Source organism: Paramacrobiotus metropolitanus, unplaced genomic scaffold (assembly GCF_019649055.1).
Source record: "Paramacrobiotus metropolitanus isolate TYO unplaced genomic scaffold, Prichtersi_v1.0 Parri_scaffold0000004, whole genome shotgun sequence".
NCBI classification, from domain to species: Eukaryota; Metazoa; Tardigrada; class Eutardigrada; order Parachela; family Macrobiotidae; genus Paramacrobiotus; species Paramacrobiotus metropolitanus.
In genome coordinates this window covers 3186629-3207404 of record NW_026570224.1, presented here as the reverse complement: position 1 = coordinate 3207404, position 20776 = coordinate 3186629, and the positions used below count along the sequence as shown (strand labels likewise).

The 20776-nt window shown below is 41.2% G+C and overlaps 7 protein-coding genes and 1 long non-coding RNA gene across 10 annotated transcripts; 3 read left to right on the top strand and 5 right to left on the bottom strand.

The window, feature by feature from the left end:
* The first annotated feature begins 19 nt into the window (after positions 1-19).
* On the top strand, positions 20-4629 carry LOC129602575 (uncharacterized). Its single transcript, XM_055501627.1, has 16 exons — positions 20-280; positions 698-1024; positions 1336-1365; positions 1462-1498; positions 1643-1752; positions 1844-1906; positions 2073-2114; positions 2251-2289; positions 2447-2516; positions 2592-2678; positions 2950-3101; positions 3178-3229; positions 3327-3502; positions 3584-3644; positions 3911-3939; positions 4008-4629. The coding sequence occupies exons 2-16, from the start codon at positions 698-700 to the stop codon at positions 4302-4304; spliced, it is 1572 nt and encodes a 523-aa protein (XP_055357602.1). The 5' UTR covers positions 20-280; the 3' UTR covers positions 4305-4629.
* A 481-nt stretch (positions 4630-5110) lies between these two features.
* Positions 5111-7360, top strand: LOC129602576 (coiled-coil domain-containing protein 191-like). Its single transcript, XM_055501628.1, has 5 exons — positions 5111-5170; positions 5340-5709; positions 5843-6324; positions 6439-6593; positions 6737-7360. Exons 2-5 carry the CDS (start codon positions 5346-5348, stop codon positions 7014-7016), a joined length of 1281 nt encoding a protein of 426 aa, XP_055357603.1. The 5' UTR covers positions 5111-5170; positions 5340-5345; the 3' UTR covers positions 7017-7360.
* Positions 6779-8999, bottom strand: LOC129602578 (DNA polymerase epsilon subunit 3-like). Its single transcript, XM_055501630.1, has 4 exons — positions 8499-8999; positions 8026-8111; positions 7825-7943; positions 6779-7387 (listed from the first exon to the last, which is right to left on the bottom strand). Exons 1-4 carry the CDS (start codon positions 8670-8672, stop codon positions 7113-7115), a joined length of 654 nt encoding a protein of 217 aa, XP_055357605.1. The 5' UTR covers positions 8673-8999; the 3' UTR covers positions 6779-7112.
* Positions 9000-9192: 193 nt separating this feature from the next.
* On the bottom strand, positions 9193-11652 carry LOC129601551 (protein boule-like). Its single transcript, XM_055500390.1, has 7 exons — positions 11335-11652; positions 11105-11266; positions 10634-10721; positions 10470-10564; positions 10020-10214; positions 9812-9919; positions 9193-9731 (listed from the first exon to the last, which is right to left on the bottom strand). Exons 1-7 carry the CDS (start codon positions 11440-11442, stop codon positions 9540-9542), a joined length of 948 nt encoding a protein of 315 aa, XP_055356365.1. The 5' UTR covers positions 11443-11652; the 3' UTR covers positions 9193-9539.
* Positions 11653-11716: 64 nt separating this feature from the next.
* On the bottom strand, positions 11717-13776 carry LOC129601527 (uncharacterized). 3 transcript variants are annotated; one of them, XM_055500384.1, is made up of 4 exons: positions 13238-13776; positions 12924-12991; positions 12723-12829; positions 11717-11875 (listed from the first exon to the last, which is right to left on the bottom strand). In XM_055500384.1, the coding sequence occupies exons 1-4, from the start codon at positions 13668-13670 to the stop codon at positions 11767-11769; spliced, it is 717 nt and encodes a 238-aa protein (XP_055356359.1). In that variant the 5' UTR covers positions 13671-13776; the 3' UTR covers positions 11717-11766. The 3 variants fall into 3 exon arrangements, with proteins under 3 accessions (XP_055356359.1, XP_055356351.1, XP_055356344.1); XM_055500376.1 differs by having other exon boundaries at positions 12723-12991; XM_055500369.1 differs by lacking the exon at positions 11717-11875 and having other exon boundaries at positions 12203-12991.
* A 249-nt stretch (positions 13777-14025) lies between these two features.
* LOC129602722 (polymerase delta-interacting protein 2-like) lies at positions 14026-17288 on the bottom strand. Its single transcript, XM_055501839.1, has 5 exons — positions 16803-17288; positions 16426-16687; positions 15579-15863; positions 15086-15289; positions 14026-14465 (listed from the first exon to the last, which is right to left on the bottom strand). Exons 1-5 carry the CDS (start codon positions 17023-17025, stop codon positions 14360-14362), a joined length of 1080 nt encoding a protein of 359 aa, XP_055357814.1. The 5' UTR covers positions 17026-17288; the 3' UTR covers positions 14026-14359.
* Positions 17289-17555: 267 nt separating this feature from the next.
* On the bottom strand, positions 17556-20580 carry LOC129602719 (adenylate kinase 8-like). The gene is given in 7 exon segments (XM_055501835.1): positions 17556-18129; positions 18886-18978; positions 19119-19250; positions 19350-19640; positions 19844-20152; positions 20155-20242; positions 20350-20580. Coding segments are annotated over 7 exon segments (1521 nt in total). The 5' UTR covers positions 20440-20580; the 3' UTR covers positions 17556-17611.
* Positions 18889-19471, top strand: LOC129602726 (uncharacterized). The gene is made up of 3 exons (XR_008692434.1): positions 18889-19025; positions 19095-19268; positions 19324-19471. It is a non-coding gene; the product is annotated as an uncharacterized LOC129602726 (long non-coding RNA).
* Positions 20581-20776: the final 196 nt, after the last annotated feature.

The following is a 20776-nucleotide window of genomic DNA, read 5'->3' as shown; positions in this document are numbered from 1 at the left end:
CGGAGCCGATTCGGCATGTGGAGTGTTGCGAAGCGCTCGCTAGACGACGACGTAGACAGTCGATTTTCGATAGCATTTACTTACTTTCTCACCAGTTTATCATTGCGACGAAGATATTCGCGTTGACAATCTTTGACTAGCACGATAGTGTAGAACAGTGGAATTTTTGAGATCATTCCCTTTGGGCAACTGCATGATCGAACGTTTACGCTTGCAGAGTTATTAATTTTGATATTTTCCAATTTTGTTTGCAATTTGCTATTCTCATCGATTAATTGAGGTACGTGCAGGAAGCGTTTACACCAGACTCGCACTATAATCAAGGTCGTATTGAAATGCATGCTAAATTCTGATACGAGCTATATTTAAGTTGCAACGGACTGCAACGGACGGAGTCCAAAATTACTGTAAATAGTAAGCAATGCTAAATGTGGCTTTTGTGGCCATTACGCACCGCGGTATATGCGCCGTAGCAGTTGTAATTTGTATATAGTGCGGCTTGCTTATGAAGTATGCGTATGTTTACCGTTTACTTTTATTATTACTCCATTTGATAACGTTATTTTCGATCGGTTTATGGGAATACATATTGAGATTTTGCATAAGCCCTATAAAGCGTATCCACATTGCAGTACGGGATTATTCATGAAGCCTTGTGCATACCGCACATCTTTTTCAAATTCGCAAACAATTGTAGATGTCGCAACCAACGAACCCATCTAATCCTATGAAACCGGAAGATGCGGCCCGCATCCAGTCCACGCAGACGTTGGAGGGCAAGGATGCCGCAGCCGGCAGTTTTCCGGCCCGTGCACAAGCCGCGGCGGCCAAAAATGTTAACACGGGCACGGTGCCGGATACCTTTGGGCAGGCGACCAATAATGCCGCTGGTGACGGGTCGTCGACGAACGGAACCCAGCCGAATGCGCAGTGGACAGCGGGCAATCCCTGTCCTAGCGGACAGCGCAGTGCCAATACAGGGAATTCCGGTTATTGGTTTCAAGCAGACGGAGTCGTTTATGATGTAAGTGCATATAGTGCCTACATTTTATGTTACGTTTTAACTAAAGTAAGTACTGTACAAAAACACTGCGCCTTTGATTTAAATTGCACAATATTTTGTTACGCTTGGCTGCTTGTGACTGTTAAAAACGTGAACGTAGTTTGTGGGGAAATTTCAAAAGTTTTTTGATCTGGTTAAAGTTTTTTTATCTGCATAATACAAAAGGCTAAAGCGAAGACAGGGAAGTGATTAAACGATAGCTAGACGATTGGGAATGCTTTTTCTGTTTGTAGTTCCTTTAAAACACTTACAGTAATTTTTTACTTGTACAGGACATGCTGCCTCACCCGATGACTCCGCAGGTAACATTAACATTTGTCTGTGTCTAACATTAACATATCTAATTGGTTTTTATGATCCCATGTAATTATTGTATTGCCTATTTTTTATTGAATTAGGCAGCGGCTCATATCCAGAGCGAAGCAGCGCGGCGTGGTGAGTGCAATGTGATAATTTTTTCACGTGCTGTAATACTCGTACGACCGGCACACGGCACAGGGATCCAAGGAAATACCACAATCTTATAATCTTCAGTGATTTACGATTTACCAATATTCCGTTTATGGGCAGTTGTTTTAGGAGAGGATACCTCGCACGGGTCGTTTGCCAGCCGGGCGATGGCGGCCGCTGCTCATAACGTGGCAATGGGAATTGTTCCAGCCTGCAATCCCACCTCGAAGCCGCAACAGGTATGTTGTTTCGGCATTGATTTTTTGTACGCGACATGTTTAGTCAAATTAATGATTTAATGACCCGCACAAGCACATTTTGACTCCTTAGGGCAATCCCCACGGACCAAATCCCGGACCCAATCCAACACAGAGCGGGCAGAATCCGCAACAGGTACGGTCGGCGTAATATGTGTTTGCTGATCTTATGGCACGTGCTAGTCGGGTGCGTTGCCCTATCGTGGGGATATTAATTACCCGGTGCTGTTTTGAGATTCCCGTGGCAGCTCAGCGCTGTCTGGTCACAATTCAAATTTGTATGTCTGGTTTGAATGTTCTAGGCTGATCCTGCGCAGTCTCAACAAGGTCAACAACCAACGCAGGTTCGTTAGAATAGGTGTATGTTTTAGATTATTCAAAACCGCTACGTGAATATGAATGTTGCTGTTGGCAGCTGCCTTCTGGTTTATTAACTGCTGTTTTGTATTAAACTTTACTCCTATTGCCTCAGTTTTGCAGGGGAATCATCCGCAAGGTCAAGGTCAACCCACCATCCAGGTTAATATTAATTCTGTTTGTCGAATAAGGTCATACAAGGCTATTAGGCTATAAGGTTTGGCTATTAATACAACCGAATACAACTTAAACGCATACTGATACGTGCTCTTCTGGTGATTTATTGTTAGCATGTGTGTATTTATTCTTTGTAATGAAGGGATCGAGCTCGCAAGGAGGGTCTAGCCGGCGAAACCAGAGCGGATTTTGGCATCAACAAGGCGAAACTGGTACGCAGTCTTTTTGTGCGATTTGTCGTAGTTTTATTAATGATAAACTATGAAAATAATGAACTTGTCGTCCAGTGTACCGCGACATGCTCCCCAATCCGATGACGCCTCATGCAGCAGCTATCATCCAGTCTGAGTCGGCCCGTCGGGGAGAAGATATTGGTGAGTTTCGGTACCACCTGTGAATGAGACTTCCTTGCAGATATAGCCATTACTTGAAGACTTGTCTGCTCGAATGTACTACTGGCAAAAACTTCTGTCATAATATGTCATATGACCATTATTTTTCAATGATTTTGCACTTCCACATAGCAGCTGAGTCCTACCACAACGGTTACCAACTACTGGAAAAAACACTGCTATGGCTGTATCACTACTTACGGTATGTGGTTATAAAGGCAGTGATCGCTGTACAATGGTCTGTGAAATTTAGGTCATGGATCTTTCGCCGCTCGTGCCCAGGAAGGTGCTGCACATAACGTCCAGATGGGCGTTTTCACTTCCGCTCAATCCGGACAAGGCACATACTGGGATGTGCAAAATGGCATTATTTACGATGATATGTCGCCGAATCCAATGACGCCGGTATGAATAACGGATATCCGTTTACTGTTTTGGGCTTAGTTGGCCAACGTTTCTATCAAACCCACCATTTCTGTAGGAAGCTGCTGCGCATATCATGAGTGAAGCGTCAAAACGAGGGGAAGATACAAGTACGTTTTCATTAGCCTGTTGTTTTTCAGTTCCTTCCTAATTAGCCGTTCTATAACTGGATGTAAAATTGTAAACGTATTTCATTGGATATTCTAGGCCACGGGAGCTTTTCGGCACGCGCTCACGCCGCGGCGGTGCATAACGTGCAGTCCGGCCTGGTGCAGCACCGAGCGGCTGTGAACAACCGCAGTGCTGGGGGCGCGTGGCGTTATGGTGCAACATGGGATCGTGACCAGGGCGGCACCACATACCGTGACATGCTACCTAATCCGGTAATTAATCTGTAGATATCCGTAAAAGCAGTAGTTTTCAAGAATTAGTACTTCGCATCTTTTATTGTAATTTATTTTCAGATGACACCAGAGGCGGCGGCTCACATACAGTCCGAATCTACCCGACGTGGAGAAGAAATCGGTAATTGCAGTTATAGAAAAAGATAGATCTTCTCAAGTTGGTTAGCATTAATTTAATGTAATGTATGTTTTACGTGTTTGCAATTTTTAGTAACCTTTCGGTATGTGCTGTAATATCTTAACTGGCTAATTCAAAAGTTAGCTTACAGCTATTGGCTAATTGATGTACCGTTTTTAGTAAAACTGCAGTGATTTTCGTGAGTTTTACGCATTTCTGGTAATAGGATTACTGATACATACCACTATATTAAAAATTAACTGTTGCAGGTCCTGGTAGCTTTGCCGCACGCGCTCAGGTAATAAACAAAATTTTGCTTAAATGCGGAAGTTCATGTTACTGATGCATAGAACATTCCTGATGTAGGCGGCCGCTGCCCATAATGTGGCGATGGGCATCGTAAAGCCGATGAGCCGTGGAACGGGTGGTCAACAACAGCACCCGCAAGGCGGTCAGGGTCAGTCCGTTGGTGGCATCCAGCGACAGGCCGCGGGCGGCATGAGTAGTAATCCCTCCTCGGGAGGCAGTCAGTCGGCCCCGGCGCCAACCGGCCAACAAGGACCAACTCCCAGCGGAGCCGGAGCCAGCGGAGATCAGAGTCAGGATCCAAAGCTGGGAGCAGGAGCCACGGTGCAGTTGCCGGGTTCAGGGATGGAAATGTAATACGGTGAATGCATACGGATGATCAAAATTTTTCCTTCAGCGTCTATCTTTCCTACATTTCTGTGTTCTTTTTTTATTAACTCGTTTAATTTCTAAAAAAATCTTGGCGTCGCCATACCATAACGTTTTTCCAATGATAAATCTCTTGACGAAAACGTCAGCACTGTTCCTGTGTGGGTTATTTATAAAATCGATTTTTACAAACTTATGGTTTGGACACATCCAAAGTGATCGTCTGTAAGTCGTAGAGTGACGGTTAGAACGGTAGAAGCTAACGATCGATGGTCAGCTGTATCCGATTGCCCATGTGCACTGCTCCATGCTAGAATAGTGAGGATAGTACACACTAGTGATACTCGTACTATGGAAGTATTTTGCTGCGCGACTGCTGCTGTGTTAAAATTAAAAAACTTGGCGGAAGGTCCGAGTGCCTTACCATTGGAGAATGTTTTTGCGATGTTCCCGAATTCTGTCATTTGGTCTGGACTGGTATTTTTATGGGTGCAGGAAAAACGCTAGCTAGTTACAATTTGTCGCAAGCTTAAATTAAGGGATACACCGAGTTAACAGCAGCCTGATTACTCGTCATTATAATTTTGGCTGGAATGATAAATTTGGCGAAAAGGAAAAGTGAAAACTTGCGCATTTTAGTTCGAACTGGAAAAACTGTAAAATTCCTGAGGGAAGTTATAATATGCTACTGGTGGCCGATTATGTGGTGGGAAGCCAGCCGGTTGTCAATATTAAAGTACGAGTAGAAGCTAAGTATACTGCAGTACTGTAAAAAAACTGAATACTTATAATAATTAAATGATCATGATCAAGAACACAACAGAAAGTTTCTCAGCGTTCACTTATGCATATCGGTGCGTATTTGCGCAAACACGCGGATAACGCGATTATCCATGCTCGGTTAACCATAAATATGAATTAAATACGCGACTTTTACCTGCGTAGATTTTGACAATCCGTTTACAGTAAGCCCTTGTTTTGCAAAAATATTTGGAAGTTATTCCAAATTTATGCGTTCTGCAGCACAACATGGAACAGCGAGCTTTTTCTCCGACAGCATCCAGTTGCATGCAAAAGTCCTTCGTAGCATGGCTAGCGTACTGCAAAGCATCCAAATCCCGATGCGCTTACGAGAAATCAAAACAGCAAGCTGAAGCGAGGATTTCCGCCATAACGATGCGTGAGAAGGATACGACGGAAAAAGACCAAGCACTTACGTCTGCAACAAAACAACATAACCATGCCGTGGTGTCTGTGATGCCAATTCGCAAAAACGACCATCCCTCATCGGATAATTTGGCGGCCAAAAGCGAAACTTCCACGGGTCGTTCCCAGCCGTCATCCTCTTCAGGCTCCGACCGTCGGAAAATGCCAGTGGATAAACGATTCGCTGGTACGAATTTTCGTAATTAAGAAATAACCTGCAGACCTTCTGTGAGTAATTCTTGGTTTGAATTATTTAAGGATTACTGCAGATAAAACGTGCAGCTGAAAATTTTATGATAAAAAACATGCTATACAAACAGATTTCCAGAAGCGCGCAGAGGAACGCGAAAAACGGCACGCAGAGCTAAAAAAGCTTAAAGAGCAACAACAAGCACAAGAAGTCGCTCTCCGGCGTCAAGCTGAAGAAGAAGCTAGAAATGCTGAGATTGAAAGGAAAATCTTAGCAGCCAGGGAGCGAAAAGAGCGGCTAGAGAAGGAAAGGTCACTGAAGCAGCGCAAACAGCAGGAAGCAGAAATGCTGCGTATTAAGATGGCGCTTGCTGATTCATTCCGAAGGAAAATGCTCTTGCTATCTTATGGAATGGAACCGTGGAAATGTTTATTGCGAATGCAGAATCAAAAAAGGGAAACTGCTGTAGCACATCACGAGCATCGGCTATGTGCGAATGTTGTAAAAGTTTGGTGTCAACTGACACAGACCACATTAAACGCGAAGCAGTTGATTGCAGACAAAATGGTCGAGCGTCTGTGGAAATCACTGATAATTCGGCATTTGTCTCAGGTAACTGCGTTAACGCGTAATAGAATAATCCTATAAAATTCGAACAATGCACTAATAATTCCGCAAGTTATTGTTAAGGCGTTGAATGCTTTCGTAAACATTTGCTTCTTGAAGGTCCAACTATGGAAGAAACGTCTGATTTCCAGACTGTCACCTTTTGTTCGCCGATTTAAGCAACGACGCATTTTGCTGATTTGGAGATTTTACCTTGAAGATGAAGAAATTTATTACCAGCGGATAACGAGGCAATGTGAAAACTTATTTTCGAGGTGCAAAGAAGTTATTAATTCATTTGAAATTATGCTCTTTTACTTACTTTAACGGAAGCTGTTCACATTACTATAGTGAACTAGAATTAATTTTATCCTTTTAAAACGAAGGATATCTAAATTACTTCTCATGTATTTACCAGGTGTACAAAAGTGATGGTGTTAGAAAAATGGCAAACATTACCTGCTGTTATGAAAGAACAAAGACTGCGAAACTCAATTATCCTGCAGCTGTGCACGACAATACAAGCTCTTCTTCCAGACTTCAGTCTCTCGGAAACATTTGTAGAGCAATGGGAACTTCAACTCACTGAACCACATAAAGCAATATCCACACCAGAAATTCCATTATCGAGTAAACACAGCAACAGCGTGCTCGAGCAGTCTGATTTAAAACAGGTTGAATCTGGTAATTTCCTCTAATATGCTACAAAGTTTCGCAGCGAAAACTGAAAACCAGCAAATCAACGGACATCCAATTCAGTCTGTGGAGAACAATAGGAAAGTGGTAGACGAATGTTAGGTTTCCATGCTTTCTTCCTGTACTGCTTCCGGGGAATCGGAATCCTCACTGGAAACTGACGGCGACCGGCTGCTCTGGGAGGACACATCGCCGGATTCGTTTCTGTTCTCTCCCTCAGTCTTCTCCACCGACGTGGATGTCCTGTCGGGTACTGCAGCAGTAACGGGACGCTCCTGGGACTCAAAGTCATCATTTCCGGTGGGGTTAGTTTGGCTGTCGGGCTGGTCGCCCACCGAATCCTTGGGTTTCCTGCGATAATTTGCTTTCCTTCCTACAAATGAGAATTTCAATGAACATTATTACCAAACCTTAAAATAATCAAATTTATGTTCTTAATGCATGGAGCGCCAAATAAATATTTCGAGATCGCTGATTGAGAGCATAACTGTCTCCGATTCTCCGGCATATTGTTGATTACGAATACGTTCAACAGCAAATACAAAGCGGGCTTCGAAACTATTTGTACCTAACAATAAAATAGACGCAAAACATACAAAACAGATTTAAAAATTCAAGAAGTCCGACGGAACACAAACCAAAAATCACCACATTTTAATTGAAATTGTTTAATTAAAACCCCGCACCAGCAGTTACTTATAATGCGAGGTTAAATTTACTCTTAAAATTAAGCAACTATGGAAAAAATTTCCGAAGCTTAAGTATTCAACAGCCATATCTCAAAAGATGCGTAATAACAAAACAACTTACGCTCGACAAGCGGCAGAACTTTCTCCGCGAAGCTGTAAAAATCGTTTTCCTCCAGTGCTTCAACGATATCCTCTGGCAAAATAGTTCTGCGCTTGTTTTTGCGGGCTACTTGCAAGGCGCTACAAAAACAAAGAGAAAATAGGTCGTTAACAAAATCGTAAAACGGTAAGTCCATCCAATAAAGAAAAGCAGTGGACATACTAATCAGTAATGAACAACACAAAAATTGTAGGCAATCTTCGCATACAGTCTTTGGCTTCTTGGGAGATTATCGCGTTTCTTGGAATCTGCGAAACAGAAACGTAAATTTAATATACTGCGGATTTGATCGCTACTCTAGGATGGGTACTCACTTGTTTCTAAATCATAAGTACGTAGTTAAATACTACAGAATCGTACAGATAATAATATCGATATTACCTTGCAAAATTGAACAAAAAACAACAAAGTTTCAAAATTGACCGGAAATTTCTGAATAGCTTGGTCGGCTTTAAAGTCGGCCAGTCGCTTACTCTTAGTCGTAGGATAATATTACGAATAAACATTTACAGCGTTCCAGTCTATGGAAATTCCTACGTAGGCTATCGTAGGCATTAGTAGCATACTAACATTCAAGGAATACCAAGTGCCTGAGCGCTGCAGCTAGTGTAGGTACACGGAATTACCACACTTACTACTTCTTTCATCATTTTGATCACAGTGGTTTCAGGCAATCTAAGATCCCGCACGGTTCTTGGTCCTTCTTCGTCATTTCCTTCAACTTCGTTTGCAATGTTATCGTTCTCGGTTTCGGACTCTTCTGATTCTTGCGCCACAGCCGTATCCAAAACTTTCTTCGAACGAGGCATTTCGTGGTTTTTCAAGGTAACGAGCGCAGTGGTAACACGTCAGTATTCCGTATCCAAAAGTGAAAAGACAACTTGAAAGTGACAAAATTGGGGATTAAAAAACCGTCCGATTCGCTCGATTGTTTAGCAGTTCCAGATATGACCACGGTGTACAACCAACGAAAATGGCATTCACCTAACTGTAAACAACCTGATTATCGAACGGCAAAAAAGGCTTCTACACGTTCTCTACGTTCTAACAATAAATCCAAATTTAACGTTATAATAAACTATTTTTTAAAAAAATAACAAACGTTTTGAACAATAATAATATTATACCCAACGATTCACGAGATGCCTTTTGTACTGAAGTACATACGTACGATTCACGTACTGAAGGCATCATCAGCAGCAGGTAACAACGCCACCTCGAGCGGGAGGCACCATACATGAAGCGTTAAGAATCTGCGTAACCTGATCCCGTGGAGATTTGTACGTGGTGGCCAGTGGACTCTTGCACATCCATAACATATTTTACCCACAACAAAATTGTTTTATTCAGATTAAAACAACATAATTTTGCACTCAATTGAAACGTCAATACTATTCAATGATTTCAATCGTACTAAAAAAATTGACGTTTGAAGCCGCTACAAACACATCTACGGCAAAATTCAAATGCAATTTACCGCTCTGTACAAGTACATAATGAGAAATGTATAATAAAATAGAATGATAAATAGCACAATGAGGAAAATTATTCACAATTTCACCATCAAATAAATTACCAAAATAAATTAAAATGAAGTTAAGTGTGCGCGAAAAAACAAATATACAAAAAAACAAAGTCGATGGGATGATCCCTGAGATTCCACGGAAAGCAACGGCTTAAACAGCGAACTGCTGACGAGGAATACTGCCCATGAAGCGCGGCTCAGTGGCAAGAGTCGGGCCTTGATGCATATAGTGGTGGCCATTGGCGGTCGGGTTGGAAGAGGGAATGCGCATCGAGTTGACCATATTGATGCGGCCATTCTGACGCTGGCGTTGGTCGTTCCCATTTGACAAAGTCGGCTGCATCTAATGTGGAAACAACGGTAAGTATCACTAGCAAAACAATAATACCATGCTGCAAGCTGCAAAGTAAGCCGAAAGCGTACCTTATACGCCGCATACACATCGGAAGTGGAGTCATCAAGGCTGTTGCATCCAGATGAGCCGTTAGACATGTTTACGTAATCATTGTTGAGACCATTCGAGGGAATTACCTGCCAAAAATTATTCCAGCTAACAAGAGCCCACCAAAGCAACGCGAAAAACTCACGAGAATTCACAGACTGATTTTTGAATGCGGTGCGGTACGCTTACATTTTTCATTTGAGAATACATGTGGCTCGAATGCATCTGAGAAACGCCGGGACTCACAGGTGCCGAAATGGTCCCACTCGCGTACGGGCTCATCATTGGTCCCGGGGAATATATCAGTGCGGGATCGAAGCCATAGGCGGCAGGCGTCATATAGGGCAGCGTGTACGGGGCCGACGGCGGGTTCATGGATACCGACTGCAAAAAATGGGAATTTTTCAATACATTATAGTATGAACACAATCGAAAGTGCATTTCGTAAAATTATTGACTCCGTACAATTTTGAAGCTAAATAATTAAGTACCTGTAATGAAAACTAATTTTTAATGGGTGAATATGGATGCATTTAGGTCTACATTTATCGCATGCACGATACAACTATAATCGTTTATTTTTAGTAGGCAATACAGCACCACAATTACTTCCTGCTGTCCAGTAAAAGGTGGTTTTACCTGCATCATGCCCGCTTTGCCGGGAGCAATGGCAGCCCAGGCCCGGTATGACGCATATGGGTCAACGTGCACGAACGGAGGCAAAAGAGTCGGAGCTGAACATGGAACGGAAAGTTCACACAAAAAAGGATACGCGAAATGAATATGCAACTTTTGCTATTTACCAAGATAACGATTGTAGATCTGTGGCTTGCGGAACGCCTGTCCAACAGTCAGACGACGGCCATGCAAGTCCAGCGATTTGTCGGATAGCTGTAAGAAGAACAGACATGTGCAATTTCAACTTCGAAGCCATAAGCGGCAGGTTTCATCTTTTAGTGTACGTAGTAAAATTTCATCGCAAGGTACAAAAAAAGTCGGAATGCACAACAGGACGAACTTCTTAGACTAGTATGTTATTGTTATGTTATAATCTATTCAAATTTAGGATCGCGACAGAGAACTGTTCCAAATACCAGAACCAGTTACAGAACTATTCCAAATTATTACTACAGAATTATTCAAAATACTTATGAACTTGTTGGTGTACATATAAAGAGAGCCGATGTGCAGAGAACAGCGAAGACTCGTAGCTTGCTAAAGGTCACTGACCTTTTCCACTTAAAACGTTCTAATTGCAAAACCAGGATTCTTACCGCCGCAAGCACTTTCTTTACTTCCTCCGGACTTTCAAACGCAATAAACGCGTAACGACGAGGATCCCCCGATTTCGAAATAATGGATCGGTCAACGATGATCTTCACATCCTGCACTGGAGCATACTCGTTGAACATCTCCCGTAGATCTCTGGTTTCAGTCTGCAGCACACCCAGTGTCGACCAACAGAGACATAAAAACAAAAACATTTTCGTCTGCAGTTTCTCACCTTTTCTGCCAATCCTCCCACGAAGACTTTGTTGGGCAGCAGCGACGGATTCAGATTTAAAGCGTTCATGTCTCCCAGAGTCTGTTCAACTAAACCAGAGTTGGCCATTTCGTCAGCACCGCACAGCAAATACAACGCACGATGGAAACTTAAAAAGGCTTCAAAAATGCGAATAAAGGTCGACGCAACACAGCGCAAAACAGAATCAATATTGGCAATACAACAACCGGACTGAATCAAACAAACGTCAACAAAAAATCCGGCAGAAAATATTTTACGAACTGCCCAAATAAAATACAAGACTGGACTCACGTTTGCACTTCTCCATGGGCGCTTTGCTCCTAAAGTACTGTGGGAGTTCAATTTTTTCGCGCTACAGACATGAAGCTCGGGTATTGGTCAGCAGCCTGGATTAACCGCCCCCTTTTCAGTTCACGGGGCAGCAACCGGCTGATTAATGGTCATCGCTCTGAACCGAAACGCTGGCCAAAAGGCTGAGTGCGGGCTGCAGTATGCCGAAACCGGCAAGATGTGTACGAGACTACGAGTACATAAGGTAGTATCTGTGAGTCGATGACCAGTGACCATCGTCCATCAACACTTTAAAAAACGTAGTAACTTATGCTCATGCTTCGTTTCAAAATATTTTTCAATCAATAAATTAAAACATGACTTCAATTTCAAACCCATCAGTAAATTCACACTTCCAATTATAAAGAGAAACCTATTACTTTTTTCCATTTTTTTTAACGTCGGCATTCGGCAAACGCAAATCTGGTGTCTGGTACTGGTAGCAAGGCTGGTAGTGTCAAAGTGGTCAGTGTCACTGATCTTTCGGTCAGTTCGAGTTATGCGGTTACGAAACCAATATCGAACCCGAACTGACCAGAGCGGAATTTTTTCCATCAGGCGGTACGTACGCATTATGCACATTAGAACAGTGCTTTAATACAATGCCGCCTTAATTTTCAGCTGCTTTGTACGACCGCAGACACGTACTCGTATTTACGTTGGATCATTTTTATCTTTTTCAAGTTTTATCTTTCAAGATTCTGCTTCTCGATCGAAATTTATATCATTATGTACAAAAATTATTATTCTTTTTTGGTTGCTGTCGGAGTGTGCACAATAATGAATAATCAATGTTTCATGGCGCAAACCCTATGCAGCTATGTAATTCGAGACTAAAAATCACAAGCAAAAAAATGCAAATACATGAATAATCGAGGTAAACAGGACATCGAATAAGTTTATTTCTTTTTCTTCATTTTTCCTTTGTCGATTTGCGAAAGGTATTTGACTATAAACTTTTTAGCCAATACGCGTAACTGACTAGCCTCGATAATGTTATTGATTAGCTCGGGCAATGGCATTTCACGAAATTTGACCTGTTTGATGTGCTCAAGTTTTTCTTCACATCCTGCGCGGTATCTAGCCAAATCCTCTTCTGTGCAAACTGGATCAGTCTGTGGTCCAGCCTTATCCAGATGTGCAGCTAAATTATTCAATATTTTTTGATAGACGACACGTAGTGGATACCAATTAAAGTACTCCGCAATGCGTAATTGCCCATAACGCTGAGCCAGTACCAAGACACTTCCGTCCGCTGGCACCATGGAAGGGTCACCGCCCTGTTTGACGAAATACTCTTGAAAGACTGAAATACGAGATACGCCCTCCGTTAATTACCGTCAATTGATAAAAAAATCCTTTCGTAAATCTTCTTTATTAAGCTCACAAACATTATTCGCTTCACTTAGCATTTTCTTAAAATAGACAAGCAGATTAGCGTTAGCGAAATTATCCTGTCAAGAAAAAAATTGAATTTAGAGCTGACAGTTGAATTCAACAACTGAAATTTTCTCCACATTTAACTAATGCGAATTAGCAAATCACCATTCACTTTCTATTAAGTCTGCATGTCCCCAAATTGCTGCGATATGTGAACAATTATATTTCCCCCATTGTGCAAATTCATAAAATTTCTGTTCTCCTAAAATTTTGATGATCAGTTCCACAATTTGCCGACAACCGCGAATAACAGCCAATTTGATGATGTCACATACGGCGAAATTATCACGGTTGTGCTGGAACAAACTGACTAAAGCGATTGGCGGATGCACGGCTTTCAATGCATTTTTAAAATTCTCCACATCATCGTCTCTGGCGATAGCATCAATTGCGCCATTGTACCATTCATCAAGCTGTGTCAAAGAACACTGCGGGACTGAATGAGTCCAGTCAATGCGCAAAGCTTCTTCAACCAGCGACAGCTCACGGATCTTATTTGTTTTCTCATCTTTTCCTTTCTTTACATTAGTTTTTTTCCCGTCCATAAAATTACTACATCAATTTCGCCGTAATTACGGCAAATTCCTAAGAAAACGAATTCACGGAGCAACTGTATTTAATTCTAAGTAAGACTAACTCCAGAAGTCTCAAATTTTGTTTCTATGGCGTCCATTTGACTTTTTTTCAATCGCAAGAAGGTACAGTAAGCTTAACCAGATAGTAGATGCTATGTAGTGCATTTACTGTATTTAATAAGTCAACAATTTTCTGTGATCAACATTTTCTGTGTTGAACAGGCCCAATCAACTGCAATTAGGTACGATTAGTAAGAACATGCACTGCAAAATTTACAATAATGTACTACATTCTTAAAAGTTTAGCGCGTCGCCGTTTATTGTTTACCTTTTTAGTGCGCATCAGTTTTACTTTGTTTCTCGAAATAAACCAATAAATGCTAGCAAAATGTTACGACAAACATTTCAACATTTCAAGAATCTACTGTCTAATTTTATTAAAGCCCTCTAACTTCTATTAAAATCCTCTAAATCTGCAAGGGATGAAAATAATTATGCAAAGTACTGTACTTTAACATAACATTTTGTATCGTATGTACACAACGAACAAATAAAATCAAATCAAATTGAAATCCCGATAAACTCTATTACAAGGGATTTTTGAAGCAACACTCCAAATCAGACATTGTATCGAGGAGTACCTAGTCATGAATGAAAGATCAAACAACAGTGATGTTCGATGAATCATCATCTTTAGATTCCAAACTGAATGGCGGAATTTTCACATCTACAGAACTGCCGTCTTCCCGCTCGAACCGAAAGGTCCTGCAAAAATAAACACATGCGCATATAAATGCGTTATGATGCATGGATTTTCGCCACTGAAGATAAAAAACTGCATTCGGTACCAGTTAAGTACTGTATCACTGAAACTACTAGAGCAATTATTAATGTACTGTACTCGTACTTGATTCCTACTCAAGCTAATGCATTGATTAACATGGCTTGCATATAGATATTAAGAAACTGAAAAGCCAAATGCTTGTTTAATCCCGTCACTATTCAAGAAAACGCAATTTTCTTAATAAGTGCCTACTTATATGAAGTTGGACATTCACTTTGCAGTCCTTGCTTAGATTATGTTATCAATGAATAAAAAACATACCTATAAAGCAGAATGAAAAAATAAAAAAATAGACAGATATTAAACAGATATTAAATTAAGTTCAGGTATAAGCAAATTTGAAGTACCGAAAGCGGCAATACTGAGCTGCAAAGAAAGCAAATGAAGCACCGCTGCTTCGTACAACGATAAATTGGTCGTATTTGTTCTTGTCACCAGAAGCATGCTCATTTATAAAGCAACAAAATGAAGAAACAATAACAAAAAATTGTACACCGAAACTGTATGGCAAATATTTCGATTCGACTCCGTGCTTTCTTACCCCCACATGTGGCCAGAAGGTGCTTGTAACGATACATGCGAACTGTACTGGAAAGCCGGCAAAACTTTAGAAAGCACTGGTTCCTGTCCTACGACACCTCGTCCTCTAACCGTTTCCAAAGTTCCAGATAAGGAGAAGATTCGCCAATGTCGCTCACGTAACTGTACTGTTTCTTCGCCTAAATTTTCCAAGCGAATGCAGTATCTGCAAAGAAAGATTATGAAACGCATAAAAATTAAAATTGTAAATGTATTCCTGAAAACCTGCTCAGGCAAGAAAACAGTGTACATAATAGCGCTTAATATTGACTTCCGAAAATAATTATTCAATATAAACCAATAAACAGCGTCGATGCCATCCACATCTTCCAATGGCAGCTTAATAGTGCGACTCGCAACTCACAGAATTCAAAGGTTCCCTTAATAAACTAATTTATCAAAGCATAAAATGTGCTTTTCTATTCTATTAATTTTTACTAACGATAAAAACTAACCTCCACCAGTAAACACTTTGTCCATTTCCCTGCCCCGTATCCCGACGACAGCCCATGTAGAAGGGAATCACGGTCACTCTGATATTTTCCGTCGTTTCGCGATGCACATCCGATAATTCAAGCCATGGATGGTTCCGATCTTGCCAAGCTCGCAGTGTATCTTTCGGCTCATAGGAACCTTTCTCGGTATCCAGATAAAGAAATTTCTCAAAAAGATCATGCATTATGGCATTCTTTTCGGTACTGGAATAGGGTATGACATCGTCGTGAGATATATAATCCAGTCTGCAAAGACGTAAAAACTCCATGTATGTACAATACTGCAAGTACTTCGTACTCGTATAGTATAAGCAGTGCTATCACTTCTATGCAATTTACAAGGCTCAGAAGCCGATTGGATGTAAGTACATAAATTACATTCGTTATCTTCGGACTAAACATCCATTGCCGGAAAAATCTTAGACACTTAATTAACAATACAAGCGTTAGGGTAAAGATGAAGGTGCCCGAAGTACAGTGTTACTGTTACAAAAAATCAAACAATACATCGACACTGCAAATAATGGAAATGCAAGCCCATAAAACGAATCCAAAAACTCGTTACAAATCAAGAACAACGTAGCACAACGTGGATTTCATTCATTCCACAATTTTATCAAACGCTTATGTTTTTAAATCACTTCCAAATCATGGTGAAATAACAAAAGCGCATTCAAAACACAATTTTTTCCGGAAAGCTAAACTCTAAAGTGACAATAAACAGAAAAACCGAATAAATAAAAGACACTGATCGAGCATCTGTAGAATCAACGCCACAGCAAAAAAAACAAGAGCAGTGTCGACTTACCCAGGAATAGCGTACAGAGATCTACTGCTTTCCTGATGTCCAAGAAACGTCACCGTCTCCGACTGAGCTCGAATGTGCGGGCAATCCCGCGCGTCAATCAAAACTTGATAATATGGCACAGCTCGGCCCTTCACATCACGACCCGTCCCGATATTGTTGAAGGCAGCGCCTTCGTTCTGAGCAGGATCGATCTTGATGCCTTCTTTCCTTCCTGCGAGATCCCTGTCGAAAACTCTGGCCAGCCACGGGAATAATACCACACCTAAACAAAAAATACTGATTCAGGGGTCTTCGTATATAAATATCTGCTCCAAACATACCGAGTCCAGGTTAAGTAGCACTATCGAAATTCAATGCATACGTAGTATTGTGCGCACCTCTGTATCCAAATATCCGATGTAAGAACAACTGTCCCGTGGGGTATTTCAGGTTCTGCTCCTTAGGTTCTTCGAACTTCCCAACTTCGGCTAGGCGCACCGCTGATGCATATGTTCTGCGAGGCAGCGAAGTACACAAAGAAAGACGAACGCATTGCGTATCCCGGGAAGAAGCGGACTCACAAACAATCCGCAATAATGGAAGAAATGTTCTGCAGCACATAGTCGGTTCGGTGCTTAGTGCTTACACCTCGGATACAACTCATACAAGCAAAATTTCTAACGTTTCACTACGGGCAGTGTGCGGACCATTTCAACGGATACAGCCACTGAAAATCACTCCAAGTCACGTCGTAAAAGCCCCACAAAAAAGGAAGTTACTCAGAATGTCTGTAAGTGCCTAAGAAAGAAAACTACGAAAATTGTAATGTTTTGTTTTCCAGGTTCACAATAAATGTTTTTGCTGCTTTTTGAAACGATTGCGTGACTCAAGCTTTCACATGATCTGCCACCGTATAAATAACGCATTTCTCTTACGTAACTAGCATGCCAGGGGTATGTACACTGTATGATAGTGATGTGAGGTTACCGTTATACTGTTAAACTCTGCTAATAAGTACAGGTAATTTTCGCTATTTTAAAACATTAAAGATTTTCCAGAAAAGTTACAATTTAAACCGTTTATAATAATGACAGGTACGCACAATACGTATGTACGCACATTAAACATTTTATTAAACGCTATTGTAGGTCACCACGTCAGTCATTTATTATCAGTTATTATCAACATTTTGAAGACTTACATGTACTCAATTACTTTGGAATGGTGCTGTTCGAACAGGAGTAAGCGCTTTCTTTGTTTTTAACGGCATGGGATGCACTAGCGCACATCTCACCTTTTCGAACATTTCCTTGAGACTAAGTGTTGCATCAATTGCTAATGAAATATCCTGATAATATGTCCGCAAATCATTTTCGTAATTCTCATACAGCTTATCTTGAGATCTAATGATGCCGGCTTGTGCTTCGACATCTTTAACTCCCCATTTCCGGTCAGATGATGGTAAGAGAACGCTTGTGCGCTGTGTGTCGTATAGGTCCGTTAGTTGTGTTGCTTTGTCGAAAAGGTCGTTCGCACGACGCAGCAAACGCTGTTGAGCAATTTCCGACGGACAGTCAAAGAAAAGCACTCGCGAAGGGCGGAATCCGCAGCGATCCAGAAGTTCGGCTTGGACACGGTTCTGTGGAAACCCACGCAAGATAAATCCTACCAGGTCTGTCTCGGCCAGAGCGCGGCAGACCATTTCTCCAACCATATCATCGGGAACTGGAATCGCAGTAACATTAATGGTAAGCAAACAGTAACATCAAAATACACATTACTAATTATAGAAAGACCTGACACACAAATTAGGCAAGCAATGGAAGCAGTAATTCCAAACAATTTATTCGTAGTTATTGATTACAGTACTGTACTTATATACAAGCCCATCCAACAATTCTTTGACCGCTGTAAGCGCAGCGCATATAAATCACGCACAGTAATGCAAATACGCATCGTAGTGTAGTGGCAGATATATTTATAAATATTCAACCAATAATAATATAATAGATCACAATTAATAGACCATTATTATACCAACGTGGATTCAATTATCTTTAGCCCGGGCATGTTGCAATCAGTAATTTGAAAGTAATATGGATATTAAGTACCACCGCGATATTGTATTGCAAAGCAAAGATGATACTGTTACAAAAGCATAAAATTAATATAAATTATGATGGCAATAAATAATGCTTAACATATTACATTGTATATCACAGAGACAGTAACTGCAACACATGCAGATTTGTTGCTTATTTACGCTGAATACGCGGACCCATGTGGCGTGACGTGTCGAAGCACATTAAATGGCTCAAGCCCACGTTTCTTTAAATTCCCGCTTACAGCGGTCAAAGAATTGTTGGATGGGCTTGTAGGATATTGCAATACAATAAATTATGTACTTAATATATATACAGAGTATTGTACATCATAATTATGTTATAAGATGTACTATTTTGCTAAATTGCGCAAGCTTACTTTGCCGCTCCCGGTTGAGCAGTGCATTAATTTCTTTGTAATTGTCATGTTCCGAATCGACAGCCGCTCGCATCACCAAAGAACCAGACGAAACTGAAACGTTTTCATTTGTTGCATGCGCACAAGGACTGAGCGGACTTGTAGGTCGATATTTTCCACAAGTTATAATGTAAAATTATGTTGCATTTACGTATTCCGTACATTTACAGATGAATACACAGCCCGAAGCGTACCGTGGTAAAGCCGAAATGTTCGCGCCAGCCAGTTAGCTACGGATTTTTTCCCAGATCCAGGACGCCCAATAAAAAGCAGTCGATGCATGTACGGACGACGCTGAATAGACTGAAGAGAGGAAAATTGCAGGGCTGAAATTATCATATTATGTAAGTTTATATATTATCATACTATGTAAGTTTGTATCCATATTTTGTAGTTCAGACTAGCGGGAAATCAACATGGCTTGCCTTCATTAAATACTGCACCGATAGACTGATCGGCGTTGATCACGATACAACTCGGATCGCCGTAGGCCAATGTCGAACAGCTTTTGGAAATCAGAATGGACTCATATGCAAACTCTTGCATACGTGCTGCAAGTTGACCTTTCGTATATTTCTGCGGTACAATCAAACGCTTTGCAATGCTTTTCAGCACCGGCATGTACAGCTGACTGTGATATGGGCGTTTATCAACCGGATCAAACAGATAATGCCTCCTTCGCTCCAAAAGTACAGCGGGATCAGTTTGCAATATAACTGCAAGGCGACATTCCTCATTACAGTATACCAGTTACAAAAAATCCGGTCAGAACAGATGACGATCGCATTATCTTACCTCAGCTAGTCAGCGTTATCGTCTAACGGCTATATTAACATCTATTCGGCTATATTACTAAGTACTATTAACGTGGAATATTAATGTTATGAAATGTTTTGCATACCAATCTAACAATTCGTACTGGTTTTCAGAGGAGAGATTCCTTGCCGGCGAAATAAATCGTCCTGCGCCCTTGTTTCCGGAAAGCCGCACAAAATCCATCCTTTCGCAATACAATCATCGCTGAATATTTTCTGTCGAATTAAAGAATAAGCCATTTCCGGTGGTAAGGGTTCGCACTTCTCGTGAAACGGTGTGACAGCCATCTGCAGTTGTGGATCCACTGTTTCGTAGAGGCGATCGTAGTCCAACAACGGAACGTCGAAGACTTCGGCTAATTGCGTAGCCAGCGTATGTCGACCACTCAACGGTGGGCCGATGATGGCGATTTTATCACTTGTCGAATATTTCGCATAAAGTATCTTATCAATCCCTGCACTGGATTTTCCGGTCGAGTAATTACAAGCTCCTGCAAAGCTTTCTGCAAGTAATACAAAAAACGAATGCTGTAATAATTATCATTATGCATGTTCAGATGTCTTCGCTGACAATCAGGTGTCTAGCTAGCGCGGATAATTGTTGCCTAACCATTAAAACCCCGAAAATATCTTTGTCTTCAGCATAGAAAGCTCCTGACTGCGGAAACGAGTTCTTTTCACTGAACCGTGTTGTTTCCATTTTGATTGATCTCTCGCAAATAAAAATATTGGAATGACCAGATTTTTAAAACCGAATTGAAAAGTGAAAATTTTACTTGTAGCGAAAAAGACTTACAAAACAGTGTGCTGCGCACACTATCTGCATGTGCATATTTAAAGTAGGAAGTCTTAATGTGCTTAGCAATAACGTTGTACAATAAATGTAAATCTGAGGGTTTCGAAAAAAAGAGTGAGCGGTGTTGAGGAATATTGCAGGATTGTATACACTTCTCACGCCATTAACTCATACTTTTTGCTACAGATCATAAACCGTGCAAAACATCTCCAAAGCGCCGAGAGGCGTCATGTTTTTTGGC